This window comes from Onychostoma macrolepis, chromosome 19 (genome assembly GCF_012432095.1).
Source record: "Onychostoma macrolepis isolate SWU-2019 chromosome 19, ASM1243209v1, whole genome shotgun sequence".
Lineage (NCBI taxonomy): Eukaryota > Metazoa > Chordata > Actinopteri > Cypriniformes > Cyprinidae > Onychostoma > Onychostoma macrolepis.
The window spans coordinates 10306100-10332170 of NC_081173.1; the positions used below are offsets into that span (position 1 = coordinate 10306100).

The 26071-nt window shown below is 36.9% G+C and overlaps 1 protein-coding gene across 6 annotated transcripts; it reads left to right on the top strand.

The window, feature by feature from the left end:
• fam49al (family with sequence similarity 49 member A, like) lies at positions 1 to 26071 on the top strand. 6 transcript variants are annotated; one of them, XM_058753984.1, is made up of 13 exons: positions 1 to 342; positions 441 to 10316; positions 10869 to 10961; positions 14360 to 14440; positions 18641 to 18762; positions 20259 to 20364; positions 22051 to 22187; positions 22502 to 22579; positions 23078 to 23194; positions 23640 to 23719; positions 23820 to 23946; positions 25670 to 25740; positions 25834 to 26071. In XM_058753984.1, exons 4-13 carry the CDS (start codon positions 14371 to 14373, stop codon positions 25895 to 25897), a joined length of 972 nt encoding a protein of 323 aa, XP_058609967.1. In that variant the 5' UTR covers positions 1 to 342; positions 441 to 10316; positions 10869 to 10961; positions 14360 to 14370; the 3' UTR covers positions 25898 to 26071. The 6 variants fall into 6 exon arrangements, with proteins under 6 accessions (XP_058609967.1, XP_058609966.1, XP_058609968.1 ...); XM_058753983.1 differs by having other exon boundaries at positions 441 to 10961; XM_058753985.1 differs by lacking the exon at positions 441 to 10316.

Here is a 26071-nt window from a genome sequence, read left to right on the forward strand (position 1 = left end):
AGCGTTCTATTTCTCATAGATGAGCAGCTGCTAGGCAGGACTGTCTTGAAAGCAGAGAGACAGTGAGAGAGACCATTTGGTGACTGAATGTGAGCGAGTGAGCGAGGGAGAGAGAGAGAGAGACGCACACACTCAGCGTGAGCTTGTGGTTTAAGCAGACACTAGCCGTGCGTTTAGGGAAACCCACAGTCTCAGCTCCCTGGGATAAAGGAGTGTTGTTTCTGGCCCTGCTCTTTTCCCCCTTTTATTCTGTTTTGTTTTATTCCCTCCATCCTTTCTCTTCTTCCTTTTGCCTGCGGAAAGAGCTGGACCGCTGTTACATCCCTGAAACACGCCGAGCCGGTAAGCGGGCACGCTAACTATTTCTGTTTCCTGCTTTTTTTGTGTGTCAGCCTTGTTGTATCTCATTTCTGCTTCATTCATTCTAATTGCTTGGGTAGAGAGAGAGGCTAGCGCGATACCTAGGTGATGCTGTACCGGCATCCGTTGCAGCCGGCTGGGTGCGGAAGAAGAAAAAGCGAGGGATTGGAGGAGAGAGGGAAAGGGGTGTTCTACTTTCTCAACCCCACGATCGGTCAACTGGGGCTCGTCCTCTTTCACTGCAGCACATGGCAGCCTATACACACACACACTGACACGCAAACACACAATACTCCAGTAGCATTACACGTCCTGTAAAACTAACCGTCTGCTTTAGTGAAGCTAATTAACGCACCTATTAGCCTAATCAATACACATCCTCTCACATTAACTGAGGCCAGTGGTGCATAAGGAGGCGTTATGGGCAAATAGTCAGGGGCGCTTTTATAGGCGCACTGTATGAGTGTTTTCTTTCCCTTTAAGCGAAGTGACAGCTTGATCTTCATAGAAATTATATTTTATTCCCCGGTGACATTTGCACAGGCATTCAGTGCAAACCAGAAACCACACAGGGCTAATTAGGTTGCATGCGGTTGTATGTGTGCATGCTTGTGCATTGTTGTAGCTAAAAACATGTAGCATGTGAAGGGCTGAGAGAAATGAATGAAACCATGAATGGAGAGACGAACCACTCCTTTTTTCGATCCTCGCTCGCTCTCGTGTACTTGGGAGAGGAAATTCACACCTGAGGGGGAGAGATGTGGATGTATGAATGAAGCCCTAAAATATGGAGTCTGGTCATACATGTCAGGATATGAATGCTTTTGGTTGCCAGACCCCTGACACGTCGGGAAAAAATCTGCCTAGGTGGCTACAAAATCGGACATTTACTACTAATGAATTTGCGAGGGTGGTGAGCTTTCGTTTTTAGTCATTATATAAAATCACTGTTCCTGGCACAAGTACACAAGACTCTAAGCGTATATTAAAAAGAACTTGAATCACACCAAATCTGATGTGTAACCTACTCAAAATTAATGCAAATAAATGCAGCTGACAGTAAATATATGAATATATATATATTTTATTACTACTAGAAATTTTTAAACAAAAAAGTTTTGAATTTGACCATCAAATTATTATATACCTCATTAGTTGGTGTCAGTACCAAATACTCATCAGTTTATCACAAATATATGCTTTACCTTTATATATAATCAATCTGAGGCTGAAAATGTATTTACTTGTCTGTTGCTAGGACACTCCCTTTGAACATTTTATACGAGGCCTCTGATTGGCTGCAGCCAATGATGCAAGTTTCTCACCCCAAATCTTTCCCCTTCGCCCATGGAAACATGCCTGTCTGCATTTCTTCCTTTCCATCTCTCTACCTCCATGTCACAGACTGTCTGAACCTCGTCTCCATCATGCATCTCTCTATCTCTTCTTTGTTACAATCAGATTAGATGGATAGCGCCGACCGGTTTCTCTTTGTCATCTTCCTATTTCAGATGAATTGTATAAAAAAATCTACTGGCAGTAAGAAAGAAAAACCAATAAAGCTTAATACAGTAGCTGTTCATTCTCAGCGTTCTGCTCTCTGCTGATTTGTGATTTCTGGTTCTGTGCTGGTGGCAGTGACTCTGACCCCCACCTTCCACATGAGCATTATATATGTGCTGTACTGTAAGTGGGTCAGGGTAGAGAGGGTGGCATGTCATGTGTGTCTCAGGGAAGTGGCCTGAAGCTGGACAGTCATAGAGCGTGGGAATCAGGAGAGGAGAGGGCTGAAATGTCTTTGCTAACCTTGGGACAAGCTTTCACCATCACTGCTGCAGCTTGACCCATACGTGCATTATAATACATATGCATCAAGCTCGAGGGCTGAATAATGTGCAGAACACCAAGAACTTTCTTTTGTGGTACTTAAAGGGGCAGTTCACCCAAAAATTAAAATTCTGATGTCATTTATATAGTTTACCCTCATGTCACTCCCAGGGGCGTTTCTAGCGTTTCATCAGTACTGTGGCATAGGCCCCCATATTTTTGGATACAAATGGATATAAATTGTCTATACCTGCAGTACAGAGTCATTCACAAACTGCACGCGCAATAAAGAGCTGCTTCGTCAAACAATACATTTGCGAGTTTTGCTTTCTACAATGGAAAACAAAAAAAATATTTGAGTAAATGAATGAATTAAAATGAATCACAAACAATTTCAGACCTTTTTGCAAACTTGCTTGACCAATTTGATCAACAGAGTGAATCATTTGCGAATCTGGCATTACTAGTTCTGATTCTAAATCGCTAAACACTATTATAATATCATAAGAAAAATTATTCTCAGGTCAGTATACAATAATCTTCATTGACATGTAAAGATTTATTAATATTTTACAGCAGTACTTTAAAAGGGTGTAGTGATGCCCCAAGTTGCTTCAAATTTTCATAACATTTTATCTTCTGCAAAACACAAGAGAAGATATTTTCAAAAACGTTGGAGCTCAGACAACCATTGACATTCATTTTATGGACGAAAACACATTTTTCTAAATATTTTCTTTGTGTATATGAAATAAATGGCTTAAAAGGAACACCTTGCTGTGCGATCTTCAGCTTGGTGCCGTTTATCTCCACGAGACTGCTGACATCTTTTATAAGAGGCGTAATGGATTAAATTTGAAACCTCAGTAAAACGCAAGGCTAATTTTAAACGACCTGATAATACAAATTAATCAAATCTAACCAAATCCAGTCAACTGATAACCTGTGTGCTATGAAATTGCTGGATTAATGTCTACACCACTAACTTAAGTTCAAAAGACATTGCAAATCAAAAGATGAGGGATTACAGAGCCATTGTAAAGTGTAAAGACACACATACTACTTTTAATAGCATGTCTGATCCCCTCTTAAAATCCCACTATGCTTTCACTTTAATGACTTACAGGAATAATATCACAAATTTTGCCAATGGATCTTATGGCATATTAATGAAGTTTCAAAAGGAAGCTTAAAAATTTGTCTCGCTAAACGAGGTCAGGCTTTTTATCAAACTTTTTTTTAACGTGTATAATTAATTGAACGAATTTGCAACTTCATTTACCCTCAATGTGTTTAACTGTAAGGAACGTAATTGTGATTGATTTTGCCATTTTCACGATCAGTGTCTCGCTTCAAGTGCGTTTTAGCACTGATCCTTCAAATAAATTAAACTCCATTTTCTTACGTACATACAAGAAGTAGCTACACAATATGTACATCGCTCAAAACGGCTGTCACAGGAAATGGTTACAGATACTTAGGTCACGGTGACCTGTGTCCACATTTTGATTTCCTACAGGCCTGAGGCGAGAGCAACGGCTGAGACAGCGCTATGTGAGACGGTATGCCTATCTGCATCCATAGCATGTAGAGGCCAGACACTTTACACTGCTGCAGACTCACAGATCTCTTTCAGAAGGGCATGATGTGTCTAGATGACAGTGGATAGTCTCTGAGACCATTTTATGCTTTTGCATGCATTTTATGATCAGTGTATCACCACATTCGGAAATATGAGAGAATTGCAGAGGTACTGTATGTCCAAAACCGTCAAAATGTCCTTTGCCCGAAGAATTGAAAGTGGAACAATCTGAAATAATTCATCTTCAACTATGTAGCTTCAGAATGGCAAAAATGACTGTTTTCAGACAGGTTTTCCCAAAAGGTTCTATTGGGACATTGAGAACCAGACCAGTAGGATAAAAACAAGACTGAGACTTTTTATTTGGCAGACAGGCTCTGTGGAGCAGAGGGAAAGTGAGTGATGGTGGAGCTGATACCCAGGTTCTCATCTCCTCTTATCTGTCTATTTGCCCTGCAAAATCAGACCAGCGAGAGCAGGAAAGTTGCTGCCAAACTTCCAATCAGAAGCTTGAGGAGCAAGTTAACACAAATACAAATATCCTCGCTCCAAAGACACAAGTTTTTAAACTGGGTCATGTTGAAATTTCCATTAGTTATGGGTATCAAAAGCCTCCTCGTGATTGAGCTGTGCATCCAACCACACTCTTTTTTGGTGTCAATTTTTCTGTCACTTAGTAAAAGGCAAATAAAACATGCACAGAGTACATCGCATGCCCTCACTTTTGAAAAAACATGAACAAAACTACCCAAGATCAAAAGTATATGACCTAGATGGCATTAAGGTTCACTTGGAATCAGGAAAAATATTTCTTTTGTGCAATAAATTTGGCTTAATAAAAATCACTTAATTAATACAAGGAATAGGCAACATATTAACAATAAATATCAATGCTTGACTTTAAGTACATTTTTGTATAGTGTTACATTATTAAAAAAAATTTTGGCAAGGCAATTTTATTTACATAGCAAATTTCGGTAATACTTTTGTTAATTACACTATAGTTTACATGAACTAACAATGAAAAATACTTATAACGCATTTATTAATCTTACCTGTAGTTAATATTTATTTCAACATTTACGAATACATGATTAAAATCAAAAGTTATGTCTGCAGATATAAACATAGTTATATTGTTATATTATTTAATCGGCCTGAGCTATATTTTTAACTTACATTAATAAAGATTAGTAAACACTGCAACAAATGTATTGCTCGTGGTTATTGTTAATTACCGCATTAACCATTAATGTTAATTAATGGGGTCTTATTGTAAAAAAAAAAACATTACCCAAATTTTGTACACAGTGGTGTATGAAAATTATGAATAAATAAAATAACTCACTAATTAATATAATAATAATAATTATGATCATAATGTGAAGAGTGCATCTGCAAGCAAAGTCATCTGAGAATCACTACTTTAGGATTCGTATTTATTCTGTTTTGAATATTGCAAAAACCTTTTGATGAGATGATATAATCCTGATATAAGGACCCACATAGCTGGTAACTATCATATGTTTTTTGGATGCTGGTCCTCAGGACGAGATGCTAGTGTGCTGATATCCCAGCAAGACTTCTTCAGTCCACCAGTTAGACCGACCAGCATAACAGCTTGGAGCACTGGAAATTCATGTTGGTCTTTCCAGAACAAGACATCAGACAAACATGTGTGATTTGAGCATTATTCCAAGGAGATTGCAAGTGTTCTTGCTATATTTAGCACCTGGTTTTGCTCCCTGACCTTGAGCAGGTGTGTTCCACACGGGGAGTGAGAAAGCCAGAGAAATGGGTGAAACAGACACAAACTGGCAGGTAGACCTTAGTGCAATATGGTTTGCTTGATGACCTTTCAGAATGGCTCATTCACACCAATGGCTGTAGCGTCTTTTGTTTTCCCATCAGAAAGGGGGGAAGACGGCAATACCACAATACATGGGGCACATGCCTTTATGCAAATGGTCACTCTCTTAATGATGCTTTTTGTGTTTTGCTGACAAAACTGCTACTAAACACATCATATACTCTCAGGGGATGCTTTGGTTTTTAAAAACAAGAGATAAAAATGAGCCTGAGGGTAGAATTTGGCTATTATGGATCTGGATATTGCTGTTGTATTTCTATTAAGGAGATAATGAAGCAAAACAGTGGAATCAAAAATCCATTTATCCATTCCTGACAGTTCGTTTGATGTTTGCTCATTGTTTTGCATTGTGTTTTGCTAATAAGGTCCTTAAAATATAATTCATTGGAAAAATCCAAAATCTAAAGCTTCATTTTGTGCTACAATTAATTCCACTCATGAGCAAAACAATAAGAGATTCTCTGCGATCAAGACTTTTGTCTCCTGTCAGCCCTTGAGCAAAGGCACACAATGCTAATTTGCAATTGCCCTGCGCGCTATTCTCTGGTCTCAGCCTTTTTTCTTCCAGCGCCGTGGATGGAGAGAGCATGGGGGAGGGGTGGCGGTGGAGAATTGTTCCCTTCTTTCTCTCTCCTCTTCCTGCGCTAGCATGTTTTGCTATTCTCTGGTATTGGTGTAGGTGACAAGGGGCCAATGATGGCTGAGCGTCTCAACCCTGTCAGCTGTAGCATTGGATTTCCATTCATTCGCTTCATCCGCCGCTGACGCTGCCATCTCCCATCAAGCCCAGAGGCGAGCCCACTGTCAATACCCATTTCTCTTTGAGGACCTGCCATGCTAGGCTAATGCTATCTCCACACACTGTAGAAGCTATAATGATGCTCATTAAAAAAGTTGGACATGTCACAGACAGGAAGCGAGAGGGATAGGGGGAGTGAAAAAGAAAGGAGAAATCATCACAATTATTGTTCCATGACTTCCCTTGCGAAATAGAGGTACACTTAAGCATGCAACGCATTTAATAGGATGCTTTTGGACACTTACTTGTATGTTTACTGTAATTAAATGAACATTTCAGTAACACTTTAGTATAGGGACCAATTCTCACTATTAATTGCTTAGCATGCCTGTTATTAACATATTGGCTGTATATTAGTAAAGCACATATTCTGCATAACCATATTCTACATCCCTAATCCTACCTTACTAACTATTAATAAGCAGCAAATTAGTAGTTTACTGAGGCTGAAGTCATAGTTAATGGTTTCTTAATGGTGAGAACTGGACCTTAAAATAAAGTGTGTCCAAAATTTCTTACCGTTTAAATGCAAATTATATTAAATGCAATTAGCCTTAGAATGTTTTTCTCACCCACTCTAGGAGGACTGAAGTACATGTTTATATGTAATTTCATAATTGTACCGTATTTAAAATATGTTAATGTTTACTGTTGAATGTACTGACAAGGATTTATGGTAAACTAAAATATACTTAATTGCCATTTCTATTGAAACTTGTATATTGTTTATTTAAATATATTTTTAATTACACATTTGAAATGATTAAGTTGCAATTAAGTACATTTTAATATATTAACTTTAAATTGTAATATTGACTAGCAGCGATATAATCAAATAGTTAACATGGGCTTTAGTATGTTAGTCAACAAATCAAATTAAATGTAGTAATGTACTTCACAATGTACATCAAAGTAACACTTTTAAATTGACTTTATTACAAAAGTCTACCCCTTTTTCACAAGGGTTTCTCTGCCTGAGAATAAAGAGTTTAAGAAAACTTGACAATAAAACTGAAAAAGCTTTTTGCTCTTTGTTCATTTCTTTCCACTATCCATATACACTTTCATTATTCTTATAAATATAAAAGTGCTTTCAAAACATGTTTGTATGTTTTAAGTATATTAAGGAGCCATTTTTTTTGATAAACACCATACCCATATAATACCTTTATGAATTAAAATCATAAATAAAAGACGCCTCCTTCTAAAGGCACATTCCGATCAAACGGGTGCCTCATTCAATGTTAATAATGTGTTGGCTTGGAGGCTTTTACTGTAGTTTGACTCTAATTTGCAAACAGTATTTTCACATACTTAAAACCTATTCACATTAAGCCTGAATGTTCCTTGTGATAATATTTTGAATAGAAAAATTGGACCTATTCATCAATTTACATTTATTCATTTGGTAGATGCTTTTATTCAAAGAGACTTAAAAATGTGGAACATCAGAAGCAATTTATAGAGCCTACAATATTTGCAGAACACAATGCTCGACCAATGTGCTTTTTATGTACAATTTATGTGCATAAATTGCATCTTTTTGTATACAACAGCTTGTCACTGCAGCAGTACCCTTAAAGGGGCAATGTTGTGTCTTATTTAATCCTCATAGTAGTTCCTCAAGATTACATCTTACCCTTAAGTACTAAAATGCACATTTAAAGTGTAGATAAGGTACAAAGTTGTACTACCCCAGTGGCTCAGTTTGTTTAAAACTCAACAATAAATGAGATTTCAGTTTTTCTGGTCATGTTTCATGAGCTGCTCTGTTGGTGACTCTAAAACAGAGGTGTATTTTCTTTAAAAAAGTGCTCTTTTAAACAGCATAGAATCTATTCTCACTAATTTCGGCGTTAGTGCAAATTGAACTATAAACGGGCTTTAAACGGGCCTTCTTTAAAGGGTGAATGCGGAAGAGAACATCTGTTCTAGTTTCTCGGAGAGCTCTTTATTGTAATGCAAGTCCTTTAGATAAAGTCCTTTTGAAGTGACTGTGTCCTGCCTCAGCATTGTTAGGATGTTGCTGCCAAAGGTCAAAGTTCATTAAGAAATGCTCGACTTTGTGTTTTGTTCACTGTGACATGAACATCAGTCAGAACTATATTGTACAAATCATTACATCTTTATCCTTTGACATTTAAACACTCTTTTTCTTCTGGGGGTGGACGGGCTTGATCTATGCACTAGGTATGCTCTCAAAGACATTTCTTGGTCCCTGGTGACCCTGTCCTCTGCACAGTCAATAAGTCTGAAGTCTCTTAACGCTGCAGTGAACTCAATTGCAGGTCATATTCTGCTGGACTATACTGAAACTCCACAGCATGCATCAACACTTTAAATATTGCTAGTGACCTTTGAAGAAAAACATATTGTTATATTCTACCATTCAGGGGTGTAGTTTCGTGTTACATGTCCCCAATGTATTCGACGCTCATGCGTACCATTTACAGACTAATAATAACTACTGGTTATAGACTAATGGTTATACTGTATCAGCATTAAATTAATTCAAATTGACAGTAAAGACAATTTTAAGGTTACAAAAAAATATATTTCAAATAAATGTCGTTCTTCTGATTCACTCTTTTTAATCCTGGTTTACACAAAAACATGAAGCAGCACAACTGTTTTCAACACTGATAATAATAAGAAATGTCAGTAAATCAGTATATTTGAATGATATCTGAAGGATCATGTGACACTGAAGACTGCAGTAATGATGCTGAAAATTCAGCTTTGCCATTCACAGGAATAAATTACAATGTAAAATATATACTGAAAAAACAAACAAAACAGTTATGGTATGATTGAGAAACTATAACTGTTTTTATTAATATTGTGAATCAGTTTTTAATTTTAGATTTTAGTCAATTTTTTAAATAATTTTTGTTGTGTGTTTTTGTCATTTTTAGTTTAGAGACTATAGAGAGTTTTTATTATTATTATTCATTATTAATTTCAGTTTTAGTGCATCAAGTTAAGCTAAATTAAAATGTTAAAATATAAAGTTTTTAATATTCTATTTTAAGTAACATTTTTATTTTTATTGTTTTAATTTTAGTTACTACCTTAGCATATTACAGAATATTACTGTTTTTACTATATTTTTGATCAAATAAATGCAGCCTTGGTGAGCATAAGAGACTTCTTTCAGAAAGTATTACCGACCCAAACATTTGAACGGTAGTGTAAACATTTTCATAATCAGTGTATCTAATTATTTTATTTTAAGTAAGTTTTAAGTAATTTCATTGGTAAATGCAATTACATATACATTGTGTTTACATTTTTTATGTGAAATGAACCTAAATTGTATCCTTATTTGTCTCTGCACAGGCTGTGCATTTTAACATCTAAAATGGACACACTTCAGTGGAACTACAGTAAAACTGATCCTGAGCCAGTTTACATCATGTTAGTGTGGTAAAAGATAACCAGATGTTATTCTAGGTCTTCTTCTTCTTAGCGTTTGCATTGTGTGCTCAGCCACAGAACAACATTTTGTTCAGCCAGGTGTAGAGGCTCGAGTCCGCCGTTGAAATGAGTCAGCGGACACTCGCTGACAATGGTTTCTGGTTCCCCACAGCTGCAGTTCGGATTGGTGGCTTGATATTCTAGATGAAGAAGGATCATATCAGTCATAAAGTCACTGCAGTGAGCAGATCGCTTTGTGTGCTGCATGATGCTGCACACTGCCTCAGATTTATGAGGGACATTGCCGCATAATGCATTGAGCTAACTGTTAACATGCCTCCTTATTTTGAGGGTGATACTGGGTGTGTGTGTGTGATGATAGATTGGTGGCTGGCCGTGCCACTCAAGAAATGAATCAGATTGTGACCTGCCGAATGTATCCCATGAATCCCTCCCCAGAGGTTTGTCACTATATTGTCTGCCTGACTGACTGCTTTAAAACAAGCCACTGTATGTAAGCACATCCATAACCCAATATTAAGATTTGTGATCAAATGAACAAAGACTCATGTTTTGCTTAAAGAAAATAAGTACTGCTAGCTTATAGAACCATTCTATATATTTTATTCATTCTGACAAATTTTTTTCAAATTACTTTAGTCCTATTATTCTCAGTTTTTAATGAGAATTTTAAAATAGGTGCTTCAGAGTTTGTATGATATGTATTTTTGCATTAATGAGTTGCACTAATCTTGTTCTCAGAAATAATAATAAAATTTGTTTGTGCTTTTTTTTAATTACAGTTATGAGGATTTGATGAGGTTTGCATAGTGGTCATGAAAATAATGTCATTAATAGAAAGAAAAAAAAATCCTAAAAGGCTTATTTATCTCTTTTTCAAAACATGGAGAGATTTTGGCAGGAAAAATGCGATGCCATGTTTTTCGTATTCTGAGCTTTTTTCTGAAATATGTTAATCTGACCATCTCTTTATTTCTCGTTCTTTCTTTCAGGTAGTGGAGGCTGATGCTGTGATACTGCAGGGGAAACATACAGGCTCTCATTTGATGCAGTGAAGTGCTCCGTGAGGAAAATCGCAAGCAAAGGTATGGACCAAAAACAATGCGTCCCTATTCATCAAGCCATATGGCGCCATGTGTGAGAAAAAGATGTGAAAATACAAGGCAAAAAAAGTGTCTGAAAGCAACTGCATTCTGTCTGCCCACTTTGTGATAGCGCAGATTTTCTCATCGGTTTCAGCACAAACAGCAGAGTCACAACTCCAATCAAAAATAGCCTATGAACAGATGCCATGCAGAAACATTTATAGATATTAGTTTCCATCTTTGAAGCCGTGCTTATTAAGTGCAGTCTGCCATTCATCTCTTTATGCAGTAATGAAACCAACAGATATTTGAGACAAAAGCTTTAGTGTTAAAGTTATGCAACATCCTGGATGCGGCATTACAATAAATATGCATTTCCTTGGTCAGGTCTGGACTAGTCTGTGCGAATCAGAAAGGGACAGTGTGATATTGCTGTGTAAGCACAAATTTTTGCTCTAGTTTCTGTCTCAGGCAGTTGCGATCCGTTTTTGGTCGGCCCAACAAGCTGTCACCAGGGTCACTTCCTTATAACTAAGTACACTGGGACTCTGTTCTCAGTATTTAGTTCTACAAAGTCTGCTTTAATGAATTTCCTTTTTTTTCACTTTATCCCAAACAAAAAAAAATATATCACAGATCATTTTAAACTAGAAAATAGCAAAAACTACAAAAGATTAGGTACTTTCTTTTACTACAGAGCACAAATCGATGACTCTGTTCATCTAAATTCAGCAGAGGATATGTTTTGTACACAGGAAACTGCAGCTAGAGAGCTCAAGCTATCGGTAAACCCCTGCACTAGTATAAGCCAGCAGTTCTCTAACCTCTTACCCTATCTAAACCAAGCATACATATATAGTGGTACCACGGAGAAATGGTTTCACCAAGCTCTTTTAAATTAAGCCCTGCCTTTAAATAGCTGTCAGAAAAAGAGAAGTGTGAAAAGAGCAGAGCGATGTTGAACGCAGAGCTGCAGAGGGGACCGTTGGTAAGGCTGAGAGGGTTCCTGTGGGGCTGTACGGCACCAGCCGCATTAAGACGGACTCTTCACAGCTGGGTTCAGGAGTGGAAAAAGGACTAGCACAGTGAGGCTTTATTAAAGGAAGTTGGAAGAAGGAAGGCAAACATTTGTTGGCTGGTAAGTAAAGTACAGTCATATGTGTCAAGCTGTATGCTTTTTATTGATGTGACAGATATGGAAGATTAATTATTGGATGACAGTTTCAGTTTTTCAGTGAGATCTTTGGGGGAGACAAAAGATTGATGGATCTGCGGTTTACGTGAGAGCTTCTGTTGGAATGAGGCACAAGGGATAATGTTTGTTAGATAGATAGATAGATAGATAGATAGATAGATAGATAGATAGATAGATAGATAGATAGATAGATAGATAGATAGACAGACAGACAGACAGACAGATAGACAGATAGATAGATAGATAGATAGATAGATAGATAGATAGATAGATAGCAATAGAGATGGCAATATTGTATTTTTTTTTAGTCATGCCAATAAAGCAATTTTGAATCGAATTGAATAGATAGAGACAGACAGACAGACAGACAGACAGACAGACAGACAGAGATAGATAGATAGATAGATAGATAGATAGATAGATAGACAGACAGACAGACAGACAGACAGACAGACAAATCAGACAGACAGACAGAGTCAGACAGACAGACAGATAGATAGACAGACAAATCAGACAGACAGACAGACAGATTCAGTCAGACAGACAAATAGAGACAGACAAACAGACAGACATATAGACACACAGAAAGACTATTATACTTTAGACTAGGATTTGGCTGGTAGATGATGAAAGCCTCAGATAGAGAGAGAGTACAGGCGGGAGAGGCAATGTGGTCCAGCCATGGAAACAGGGCTCTACTGGTGGTTGCCAGGAGACAGGCAGAGGAGGATATATTGCCTCTTAAGTGATAAACAGGCTGAGAGGAGCCATCTTTGCGTTGTTTGCCATAAGCGAAGGATATGGCTTGATATGAAAGATTTAAAAGCCTAGATATGAAACAGCCAGATTCTTATTTCGCACACTGCCAATATGCGCATTTGTGTCTCTTGGGAAATGCCATGATGGGTTTTGTGTTATCATCAGTGCCACGATAATCCAGCTATTTTATTTCATGAATGTTTCTATATACTAGTCTGTCCATAATTATTCCTCTAATGCAAGCTTTTACTTGCACCATTTGGTGTCCATTGCCAACTGCAGTTGATATTTGAAGAGTTCAGATGCCTCTAAGTGCCATCTGAAATTTTCATCTAAAATGAGCATTTTTATCAGGCTGCTATGTTTAGGTTCAGTTATTTTACTCTAATGGCAATGTATAGGTCCTTTTCTATGCAATTAAAGTGAAATAACTGAACATAAATATAGGAGCCTGATAAAAATGCTCATTTTAGAAGAAAATTTCAGATGGCATTTAGAGGCTTTTGCATCTGAACTCTTCATTTAGTGCATGCAAACTGATTTAACAAACAAAACGGTTATGTTGACGGTATAACATTATATTCTGACCAAATGCAATGCCAAAAAGCAACAAGCAGCAAAGACATTTATTCGAAGCAAATCAGAGTTTTTGTCAATCATTTAGTTCTATTTATGTTATGTTGAGCTGGTTAGCCCTGCCCATGATGAAATCTCATTGGTCCAAAATCCCACTTTGCATAAGTGATTATCTATAAATGTGTCACGTCACATAGCATTTTCGCTTTCAGTATGGACAGTCAGATTTGCTATAAACGTTGAGTCACAGCTGGTTAGGACAGGCAGACCTCAGCTATGTGCTACTACACAGTGTTAATGTGAGTTCATTTAATATTACCATGCCATTATATTACCATTATATGTTACTGTATATCTCAAGTCACACAATGCTAGATCACCACAAAAAGGTGATTGTTCCTGCTTGTGCGGTTATTTCTGCTGTTTTCCTGTATTATATTCAAATACTGCATTGCAACAAACAGCATAGTGGAGGAAAAAGACTAACATAATATTCACATCTTTAAAGGCATGCATTAATTTTAGCACACTGCCGTAATGAAGAAAAGGAAAATTGATTTTAAAAAATAACTTTTTTTCTGTCCCCACAACAAACACTGTATCACAGCAGTGTTACAGCACTTTGTCAGAAGGATTATTTCGTTGAATCATTTCAGACACAAACAGCCTTTTTAGTACAGTCTACCCTATGAAAAACTAGCAGCTTTTTCCAGCTTTATGCAATGCACAGTCCGTCTCTTACCACAGCATATGACAACATCCAGTGTTTTCGCAGTAAAAATACACACTGACAGTCTAGGAGTCTTGCTAATGAGTGTCATCTACGTTGTATTTCTTTGTACTGTATGTATTTGTCTTCCTTGCCCAGGTTTGCCGGCCATGGGGAACCTCATTAAGGTCCTTGGCAAGGATTTAGAGAACTGTCCTCATTTTTTCCTGGATTTTGAAAGTAAGTTTTTCGCTGGTGTACGGTGTGTGTACGTGTGCTCGGAAGTTTGTATGTGTGTGTGATTGGAGATGGAGGTATCAGGGTTGGAGCAGGTGTAGACACATCCTCTAGGTGGATTATTTTTTTGTTTTTGGAAACTGTTGCTTTTTGCTCTATTCACGATTGTGTTCACTCATTTCCATTCATGTATAGAAAGAGAGCAGAAAGAGGGAGTTTCAGTGTGACCATATCAACATCACCCGAGAATCTCGACACCTAAAGTCCATCCCACACCCTATGCGCCCCGACCCCCATCCCAGACTCCACGCACATTCACACGAACACACACCCAACACCAGACACACGTCTGCCACATCTCCCATGACCCACACGCTTCTCCCTTCTCTCTGTTCCAGGGGGATCATGGGAAATCTCCTGAAACTGCTGGCTTGCACCGAACTTGAGCATGGCCCAATAGTTTTCCTTGACTTTGAACGTGAGACCATCAGCTTCTTATGTTTTGAGTTTGCTTTTATTTCCCATTTGATCATGGTTCCTCCTCATTCGCTGTCCTCTACATTTTCACTTCCTTTTCTCCGCCATCCCTCTGTTTGTGCATCAATGCCTGGCATTCAAGGGTTTTTCGGTGGCCTCGATTTGTGACGTGACTTTTTTTGCACTCCTCTCCAGGTCAGCTGTGATCCGCTGAATTAAAGTTCGTCGTACGAATGCCATGCTTTTTTTTAGCAGTTAGAGTGGGATGGAAAGCATAATCACATAACATTTAACTTATCTCCTCTTTTTCGCCCAAACCTTTGCAGACTTGTAAAGTGTGTTGGCTCCATAATCTGTTCCTGTGTGTCCCATGCATCTGGATGTGTGTGAGTGTGTGTGCGTGTGAGAATGCATTATTAACCAGTCTGAGGATTTAAGGAAGTGGGAATGGAAGCTGCCTATTGAAAGGGGAGCCTCAATTTCCTTTTTCTCTGATGTCGTGTTCCCTTTTAACCCTTACCTAAGCACTTCTCTCCCTCCTGAGTTATCCTTCCTTTTATGACACCTCTAACAGCTACATGCCTAACATCTCCTTTTTTATGGAGGAAATAAAACTCCTGTCCCTCAAGTGTGAGAACCCGGAAGACTTAGAGTGGTTGTTGTCCAGTCTGTAACATAGGTTGTCCTTCCTCTAATAATATTTCAATTGTTTGGAGACGTTCTTGAAGTGACGCAAGACATACAGTGTAATGCATTTGTCTGTAATACATTATAGGGTCAATGACTCAATTTCTAAATGTTTTTTTATATAAACAATGTCTCTAAAAAGTATAATAATAATAATCTTTAATTATTTCTTAAAAAGCAATAAGCAATAATTATTAATAAAATATATTATAATTGGTGTAAACAACATATTGCCATACAACAAGAACAAAAACAAGAAATATCATCACAGCGAAGACCCCATGTAGACTTGCATAACATTTAAGTTTCTTAAAAATATCAGATAATTTGACATTTTAAAGGCAGAAAGTTTGGTTGTCAAGTCAAACTGCTAAAACTTAATTGTATTCAAGAAACACTTAAAAAATAAATGTTATATAAAAATATCTTTTACTTTCAAAAAAAGGTTGAAAATGATAATTATTACTCACATGCATTTAAGGTGTAAGGTGTAATTATGTAAAAGTACTTTTCTTGTTGGTTATACCACATATATGATGGTAATACCACACATTTTCTTATGGTAATATTTTTAAGAAAACGGTATAACTGCTATATATATATATATATATATATATATATATATATATATATATAGATAGATAGATAGATAGATAGATAGATAACCTGGCATGTGTGTGTTTTTAAAATGTCGTTTTGACAATTCTTGTCTTTGACCCTATAGCTATAGCAGAATTTGCATAATATAAAGAATGTTGAATACAACAAGCAAAAACAAAAATTGGACAACAGCCGCTCTCCCGATCTTTACTTTGTGATTTTGTGACAGCGAAACAATGATCACCTGCATTACACCACACTGGTTTACATTTCCTCAGTTCTGAAATGGGGTTAGTGTGCCACTAATGGCATTCATAAAAATAAAAAAAATAAAAAATAAAACACAATGGCATAGAAACAGGCTTTGAGGCTCTGATAAATGTGATTAACCAAAAGGTTTGTGTGGTGCACAATAAAAGTGTGCAAAAGGGAAAGCAAACATTACATTGCTACTGTAGCATTGACGCCTGTCTTCAGACTCTGTTCTTTGAAGATCACAGGCAGGATGAGCAAACGGACCCGGAGGTGACATAACTGGGAGGAGCCATTGGCAATTACACTGAAGTGTAGAGTGTGTGTGTTTGTTTGTACTGAAGTATGTTTGCTCAGCTGATAGCACAAACAGCTATGTGTGTATTCAGTCAAACACTGACAGAGAAAATGCATCAAGGACCTCTGATAGGGTTAACTGCTTCTATATACATTACAGCCCGTCTGTTTGGATGCAGGATACAGAAGTGTGCTTGTAAATCAGGCTGAGATGCCCTGCTTCACATATCACTTACCGTACAGAGGCTTGAGAAATCTGATCTAGCAATTAACAGCATTTCACAAAATTCCTCCTGCTGCAATTTTTACACTGTGTACACCACACACAGTGTAAAAACAGAGGTTATTTATTGGCATCTATGGCTCCATGAAGAACCTTTGACACACATGGAACCCTTCCATTCCACAAAAGGTTCTTTAAAGTGGGAAAAGATTTTTTAAAACATTCTTCACACAAAATGAGTGGTCAAATTAGCGAAAATTCAGTGAAACTGTGTGTGAAAAAAACATTCCTTTGTCCAATTTGTGTGTCCAACTTGATTATGAACAATATCTGTTTAGGAAGCCTTTTCGCCTTTAGATGAAATTCACAATCAAATAGATTCCAATTGAAATGGCTAGATTTCACCCACAAAATTGTGTAAGCACACCTTAAAGGAACAGCTCACCTAAAAAGTTCAAATTTGCTGAAAATTTACTCAGAACATCCTAGATAGATGAGTTTGTTTCTTCATAAGAACAGATTTGGAGAAATGTAGCATTCCATCAAATGCTCATCAATAAGTAAATGGGTGCCGTCAGAATGAGAGTCCAAACAGCTGATAAAAACATTACAATAATCCACAAGTAAGCCACACCGCTCCAGTCCATCAATTAACATTTTGCAGCATTTGTAAGACACAAATCCATCATTAAGATGTTTAATAATCCACATAACCTTCCTTCAGTGAAAAAGCCTACATCAAAATCCACTGACATATTTGTTTAGTACTCTTATGGACTGCTAACATTTGTAAACAGTGTCTGATATTTCTCTCCTGATTCTGATGAGATGACTTTTTTTTTTTTTTTTTTTACAGGAGACAGCAATATTATAAATAAAATCCATCTTAATGATGGATTTATTCTTACAAACACACAGCTTTTCACTTCATAAGAAGTTCATTGATGGACTGGAGTTTACTTGTGGATTATTTTTATATTTTTAGCTGTTTGGACTCAAGTTTTGGATGTATTGCATATCATGTGGTTAAAAACTAAAAGCTAAATAAAGATGTCCACCAGAAGATGATATTCTGTTTGCTTTCCTGCCTGCTATCATCAGCTTATTAATCAAATGCCTGATGCTTGCTGTGTTGGAAGCTGACACAACTCTTTAAACCCATCTCAGCCTTGCCAGCAACTCCATATGGAGCTGCTTCATTGGCCATGGCCTTTCATCGACATTTCCCACCAGAGCTGTTAATATCAGCGCTAACAAATCCTGACACACCGACACAACCCAAATCCTCCTCATGTACTTCCGACTCTCAATAACACCATCATCATTACCAGATTAATCCATATGGGTTTATGGTTCCTATCTTTCAAAGCTCGTTGGAAAGCGCTTTCCCCCTCTGGGTGCCAAAAGATGATGATAATCCAATGTTAGCACCAAATTAACTCACACCATGAAGCTTTCTTGTAATTATTGGTCCACTGGTTGAACGCAATCCAATTTATCCGAAACAAAACCCATCAGGACAAGAAGAAATGATATCAGTGTGATAGTGTGACAAAGGTGATCTATTACTAAGGTTGGCCGAGGAATTGAAAGAGGACTGTGTATATTTTGAGCATTTATGTATATCTGTCACATTCTGACCGACTCGATCTGACTTCTGCCCACAGATGCTCAGCCCACAGAGGCCGAAACAGCCGTGTGGAACCAGGTTAGTGCCGTGCTGGAAGAGGCCCATGGGATACTGGCGGAGTTACAATCTTACAATGGAGCAGGACAAGAAATAAGAGAGGTGGGGCTATTTTTGCATTTATTAGTTGTGCTTACCTTTGCAAAACCTGCTGCTACAATGCTAGATTGCTCTGGAGATTTAGAAGAAACAGAATACGTCTTATCTAAAAAGTGCATGTTTGAGATATGCATGTACAGTACAATTGTTGTGGGCAATGCCAATCACTAATGAAAAATTTTATAAATAGACAAAAACTTATAATTTGTGTGTCTTTTGTTCACAAAGGCTGAATTTCAAAAATCAAAAACACAGTAAAAACAGTAATATCAATATCAATATGAAATAACTGTTTTCTATTTTAATATACACTATCATTCAAGAGGGTTTAAAATGTGTGATCCAAGTATGATCCAAAATACAGCAAAAACATTAATATTGTGAAATATTTTTACAGTTTAAAACACCTATTTTCTGTTTGAATATATTTTAAAATGTAATTTATTGCTGTGATGCAAAGCTACATTTTCAGCATCATTACTCCAGTCTTCAGTCTCACATGATCCTTCAGAAGTCATTCTAATATGATGATTTGTTGCTAAAACATTTATTATCACTTTTGAAAACAGTTGTGCTCCTTTATATTTCTGTGGAAACTGTGATATATTTTTTCAAGACTTTTTCAATCAATATGAAGATAAAAAATAAGTACAGCATTTATTTGAGATAGAAATCATTTGTAACGTTATAGACTAAATTTCTTTTTTTTCACCTTTGACCAACTTATAATGCATCCTCACTGAATAAAAGTATTAATTTCTTTAATTAAAAGAAATTCATTTCTTTAAAACTGCATTAACACTGAATATAAAATGTCTCTCTGTAATACTTAATACGTGATCATATATTTTTGTATAATGACAGTTAAATTGGATATTTCACCATTATACATGACGATACACTGATGCTATGCATGGTGAGCATAAAATCTTTGATAGATGACTAGAAGCTCAAAAATATCCAGTTAAAGCAAGAAAACGGAACACTGCAGCTAATCTAATCGACAATATTATAATATATATATATACACACATACATATACACACATATATGTCTTTACTTTCACCTTTGACCAATTTAATGCATTCTTGCTGAATAAAAGTATTAATTTCTTTCAAATATGTATGTAACAGTAGTGTTTTTCACCCCTTTTTTTCAATTTAGTGAAACAACAGTTTTTTGGGTTATTAGTACAAACCCCTAACTTCAGTAATAGTGTTGCTTACCATAGAAAGATCCACTGATATTTATTCATCCTGAGCCAGGAGTCAATTCACCTGTTATAAAGCACCTAGGCATTATAAAGCAAAAGGTTTGAGCAGTTTTCAATCATTCTGGTCCATAAACAGCAAATGTGCAGTAGTTATTCAGGTGTTAATGTTTCGCATTGCTGAATAAATTGCACAATGTAACTTCATTTAAAGTCTACAGATGACCTTGAGTTTATAGTCAGTGTAAATGAAGGTTGTGGTTTCAGTTGTTCTCGTCCTTCCCTCCAGGCGATCCAGAACCCCAATGACCTCCAGCTGCAGGAGAAAGCCTGGAATGCAGTCTGCCCCCTAGTGGCCAAGCTCAAGAGATTCTACGAATTTTCTCTCAGGCTAGGTAAGTGGGTGGCCATTGTTTTCCAGTTGTCTTTTTTTATAGTCATGTAATGAGCCTTGCGTGCACGAGTCGTCCAATGCGCTGACCGTGCGTACAACGAGTGCTGCAAGCATCCGTTTCTGTCCTCCTCTGCAACTGACCTCGTAAAGAGTTGGCATGGCAACCGCGGCAGCAGAGCGTAGAGGAGGCTGTGTTTCTGCCTCCCATGCACGCTGAGAATTCAGTATACCGTTTGCAATAGTCGATCAGCTGCCTCTTTTTTCACAGCAGTGCTGACTAGTGAGAAACGCAGATCTCTGGCCAGACAGATAACATGCAGATAAGCCTTTCACTGCCAAGGTATGGCATCGCAGTGACTCATGAGAAAAAGAGGCCCCACCCTCCTCAACACATCCTGCTATCTGCAATATCTGGTCCCTGGCTGATAGAGTCAGGTTTCTCGGTAGGCCTCCAGATAAAACATATCAGCTTCTTATTTATAGTAGGGCTGCTGCATATTTGATGAGAGGAAAGGATAGCTCCTCTGGAGACATGCTTAGGCATACTAATGACATTCAGACATGGCTGAGCTCTGGCGGTGAAGCTGTACATCTATAGTCGCCAAACAGGAAACAGCTTTAAACAGTTACAGCACAGACCTGCAGCATAAATTCACAGTGCACAATGCAGTGATAATATTGATGAAACTGCATTAGCACTGCTTATGAAATGTCTCTCTGGAATACCTGATTCAATAATGCCATCGAATGGTCATATATATTTTGTATAATGATGATTACACTGGATATTTCACTGTCATACATGACAATATCCTGATGCTGCTTTCATAGCTGGCATGTATTGTAATATGGCCTAGGAGAATTTCAATATGTATTCCAATCTTTGATAGATGACTAGAATCTCAGAAACATCCAGTTAAAGCAAGAAAACTAAACCATAGAAAAAGTAACTTGGCTGTATTTACAATACAATAGATATATAAGAATAATAAAAAGAAAGAATACATTGTTTAATTATTTATTATTGCAAAATTGAATTTTCTATAACAACAACAATAATCACAATATAGTGGGTTTTAAAGAGATAATTTCAACTTAAATCAATATTTCACAATCATATTTCTAAATTTGGTAAGCCACCATATAATAACTGGGATAACGTACAGCCAGCAGGTCATTTTATTCCCTATTAATACATTGGTTTGGAGTTTGGTTATTAAATGAGTTTTAAAAGCAGCCAGAAACATGCATTAATGATCACGGTCATATACTGCAGTTGGAAGTCAGTAATGCTTGCATCAGCTGCGGCTTCCAACGTTCTCCAGTATCCAGGCAACACTGATGGGATCACAGGTTCTTACGATAAATTGCAGCAATTACAAAAATACAAAACAGAGGCGTTAGAGGTAAATACAATGGTAACTGTTGTGCTGGTAACCATGGAAATCAAATACACATATTGCAGTGCTGCGCTTTTGATACATTATGCAGGTATGCCGTGTGGATTACAAATCAGATTAAAGGCCAGAAGTGTGGGGGGAAAAAACTGATGATAAAAGGCTTCGGAAATCTTGATGGACGACAACAGCATTCATTGCGAATGAATTTAAAAAGACAAATTGCTACAGAGAAATGACTGTATCATCTGTAAAGGACAATTAAATCTGTAATCAATCTGTGTTTGCAGAGAACGCCCTGCGCAGTCTTTTGGAGGCCCTCACTAGCCCACCTTACGCTCCCATGCAGCATCTGGAGAGAGAGCAGGCCCTCGCCAAACAGTTCGCAGAGATCCTGCACTTCACTCTCAGCTTTGATGAGCTCAAGGTGAGCGTTTCTCACACGTTACTCACTTTGATTTCATGTGGCATGAGCTCAGCTAAAATATTTAGATCTGCACTCAGTCAAGCCTCTCACACCTAAGTTCTTTGAGAGTCACGTCGAGTAAAATGTCTAAATGGCAACACTGTTAGCTGGTCTGTCTCTAAAGTGCACCCTTGAGAATGGACATCTAGGAAATAAATCTTCACAGTGAGAGGTGTGATTTGCCTCGACATTTCTCTCATCACTTGAAGTCGGTAGTCTCCATAATAATCTATACTGAAGGGGCTTTTGACATTTCTAAATCCTGTCTTTACTAGATGACAAATCCAGCCATACAGAACGACTTTAGTTATTATAGGAGGACCATCAGCAGGAATCGGCTGAACAACCAGCAGGTAAGTTCACAATCTGCTGAAATTTTAATAATACTACACTGAAAATAATTTGGTGTAGAAACCATTTTTTACTCAGAAAATGCCAGCAAATTTCACACAGTACAAAGAAATGATGGCGAGTTAACATACTGAATTAAACATGAAGTAGAAAAACTGAAATAGTAGGCTATTTCTTGTTTAGGAGCATTCACTGATAAAAAAAAAAAATAGAAGTCATTCATTTTTAATTAAAGTTGGTGACTTCGTTTGAATGAAAAGCTTGTTAAGAATGTGACAAAGTTCAAATGCAGACAGTGAAGCTCATGTGATCTGCCTCATGACAAAGTTTTATAGTGTAATGCACGTATTAGCAACCAACAGTTTGAGCTAATCATTGTTAGTGTGCATGCCCCTAAAAGTAAACGTGTAAAAGTAATTGACTGAGCAGAGAGTGCATTTGTATGGGAAGGTTAATGTGTTACTAATCATCTGACGCAACATTTTACATTTACATTACAGTTAGAAGCTGAGAATGAAGTGAATAATGAAATGGCCAATCGGATGTCGCTCTTCTACGCTGAAGCCACACCCATGCTCAAAACTCTGAGCAATGCCACGACTAAGTTTGTGTCCGAGGTAATTCATGATTTCACTGAATCTTCTGCAAATGTGGGATAGTTCAAAAATACTTATGTTGTTCCAAACCTGTTGAGTTTATTTCTTCTGTTGAACACAAAAGAAGATATTTTAAAGAAAATTGGTAACCAAACAGTTGATGGTAGCCATCGACTTCCATAGTATTTTTTTTTTCCATACTAAGAGAAATGACGACAGAATTTTCATTTTTGGGTGAACTATCCCTTTAATGAAGAGTAGCCTACATATAACCAAACATGTCAATGTCAGGGGAATACAGAAAGAAAAAGGGGAAAAAAATAGTTTGTATTGGTTTCAAGTTTTTACTTTTAGATATTATATCCAAATACATATTTCCAACCAATTGACTTCCTACCAAATGGAGAAAACAGAAATTTCGCCCTCTAGAGGCTCTCACCAGTGTTAATTTCTATGCATGTTGCAGAACAAGACTTTGCCAATTGAAGACACCACAGATTGCCTGAGTACTATGGCCTGCGTGTGCCGTGTCATGTTGGAGACTCCGTAAGTTCATCCGATTCAACGTCTTTTCAATAAAACAATGTGATTATTATCCAGAATACATTACATTTTGCTTAAAGTGATCACTATTTTCTGTCCAAAGGGAGTACCGGTGCCGTTTTACTAACACAGACACCATGCTGTTCTGCATGCGTGTGATGGTGGGCGTCATCATCCTTTATGACCATGTTCATCCAGTGGGTGCCTTTGCCAAGACCTCCAAGATTGATGTAAGAACACTTTATTAGTTTCAGGTACACTGGACCCCAAAAATTATTTGGACACTTCAGCCACACCTAAAATTTATGAATGTCATTGGATTATAACAAAATATCAAATTCAGTGTTATTTATTTTTAGCAAAATATTTCACATTATATAGTCACACTGTACTGTTTAAAAAAGATATCTAGACACTTTCTGGATGTCAGATGTTAGTGGATCACATTTGTAGTTAATGTGATGAACTGGGAGAATTTGGAAGAAATTATGTCATATATTCACTTCACCATGAGACTAATTGGTTTACAGTCAAACTGCAAAACTGGTTTGTAAAAGTGATGCCTAGTATAATTAGTTTGCACATGCTTTTTAATTGATACTGTCTAATGCAGTGAAATTAATACATCTAAATGTGGCTAAATTGTCTACAGGCAAATGTTTTTGTGAATATTGTGAATATAACTGAACTGCTTTCTTAAATGCACAGTTCAGCCTGAAATAATTTAATCACCCTTATGTTGCTCCAAACCTGTATGACTATTTATTGCAGAAATAAATGTTAGACAGATTATCCACTCTTTTCCATATAATGAAAGTGAATTGGGACTGCTTAAAATATGTTCACCTTTACCAAAAATGATTCTGAAGAATGGCCATAGTTGTATTATAGCTTTTGTGTAATATAGGCTAGTAAAAAAAGTTTAGAATAAATAAGATTTAAAAAAAAAAAAAATGTTTTTGAAATAAGTCTCTTATGCTCACCAAGACTGCATATATTTGCTCATTTGCTGATTACTGTAATATTATGTAATAACAGTAAAAAACAACAACAAAAAAAAAAACAGTAATTGTGAAAATATTAGATTTTTATTCATGTAATGGTAAAGCTGAATTTTCAGTATCATTATTCCAATCTTCAGTGTTACATGATCCTTCAGAAATCATTCTAATATGCTGATTTGCTGCTCTATTATCGGGGCTCAATTATTAATAATGGTTCTTATTTTCAATGTTGAACAGTATTATTTGCAATGTAAGTCTTTTGTAACATTATCAATGTCTTTACATAAAAGTAGTGTCTTGTGGTTTCCACAACAATATTAATCAGCATAACTGTTTTCAACATTGAAAATAAGAACCATTATTATTAGAGCATAAAAGACATGTATCTTGAGCAGCAAATCAACACATTATGATGATTTCTGAAGGAATATGTAACACTGAAGAAATTATGCTGAAAATTCAGCTTTACCATCACAGGAATAAATTACAATTGAACATATATTAAAATAGAAAACAGTTGCTTTATATTGTATTAATATTTCACAATAGTACTAGTAAATAAATGCAGCATTGGTGAGTAGAAGAGACTTTAAACATTTTTAAAAACTTCATTTTAAATGACTTGGATTTCACACAGTTCCTCACACAAAAGCTGTTGTGTGACTTATAGCACACAGGTCATGTGGCCTACTTTTATGGTGTTTATTTGTCATATGGGGCCTATTTTTTCTTTTATAGAATAGAGAATCCTGTGTGATTCTACCACATTCTCCACACATTGTAGTACATCTAAATCTAGAGCAGCGCTAGAGGGGTTTGTGGTTGTTCACGTATGCTTTTTTGGGTGTGTGAGTGGGCGTCCATGATCACAGTCAGGGGTGAGGGACAGAAAGGGGTGACCTTTCTTTTAAAGCTGTGTTTTTGCATGCGTGTGTGTGTGCGTTTGCAGATGAAGGGCTGCATCAAGGTGTTGAAAGAACAGCCTTCAAACAGCGTAGAGGGACTGTTGAATGCACTGAGGTGAGTGTGCAGTACAATACCTCCCAACTGTACATGGATAAAACAAAATTTTAAAAAATGTGCAGAACCTAAAAGCTTCTTTCTTTCATCCAGGTATACAACAAGACATTTAAATGATGACAGCACCTCTAAACAAATCAGGGCCCTGCTTCAATGAGAGCAAGAAAGAGTGACCGCAGAGAAAGAGACTGACTGTCAGAGAACAAACGACGGTGGCTGGCAAACCTCTGAAACCTGTTTGTTTACAAGAGCAAAATGCAACTTGATCTCAAATTAAATAAGATATTCTAGAAAAGAGAAAGGAATATGAAAATAAATATATATATATATA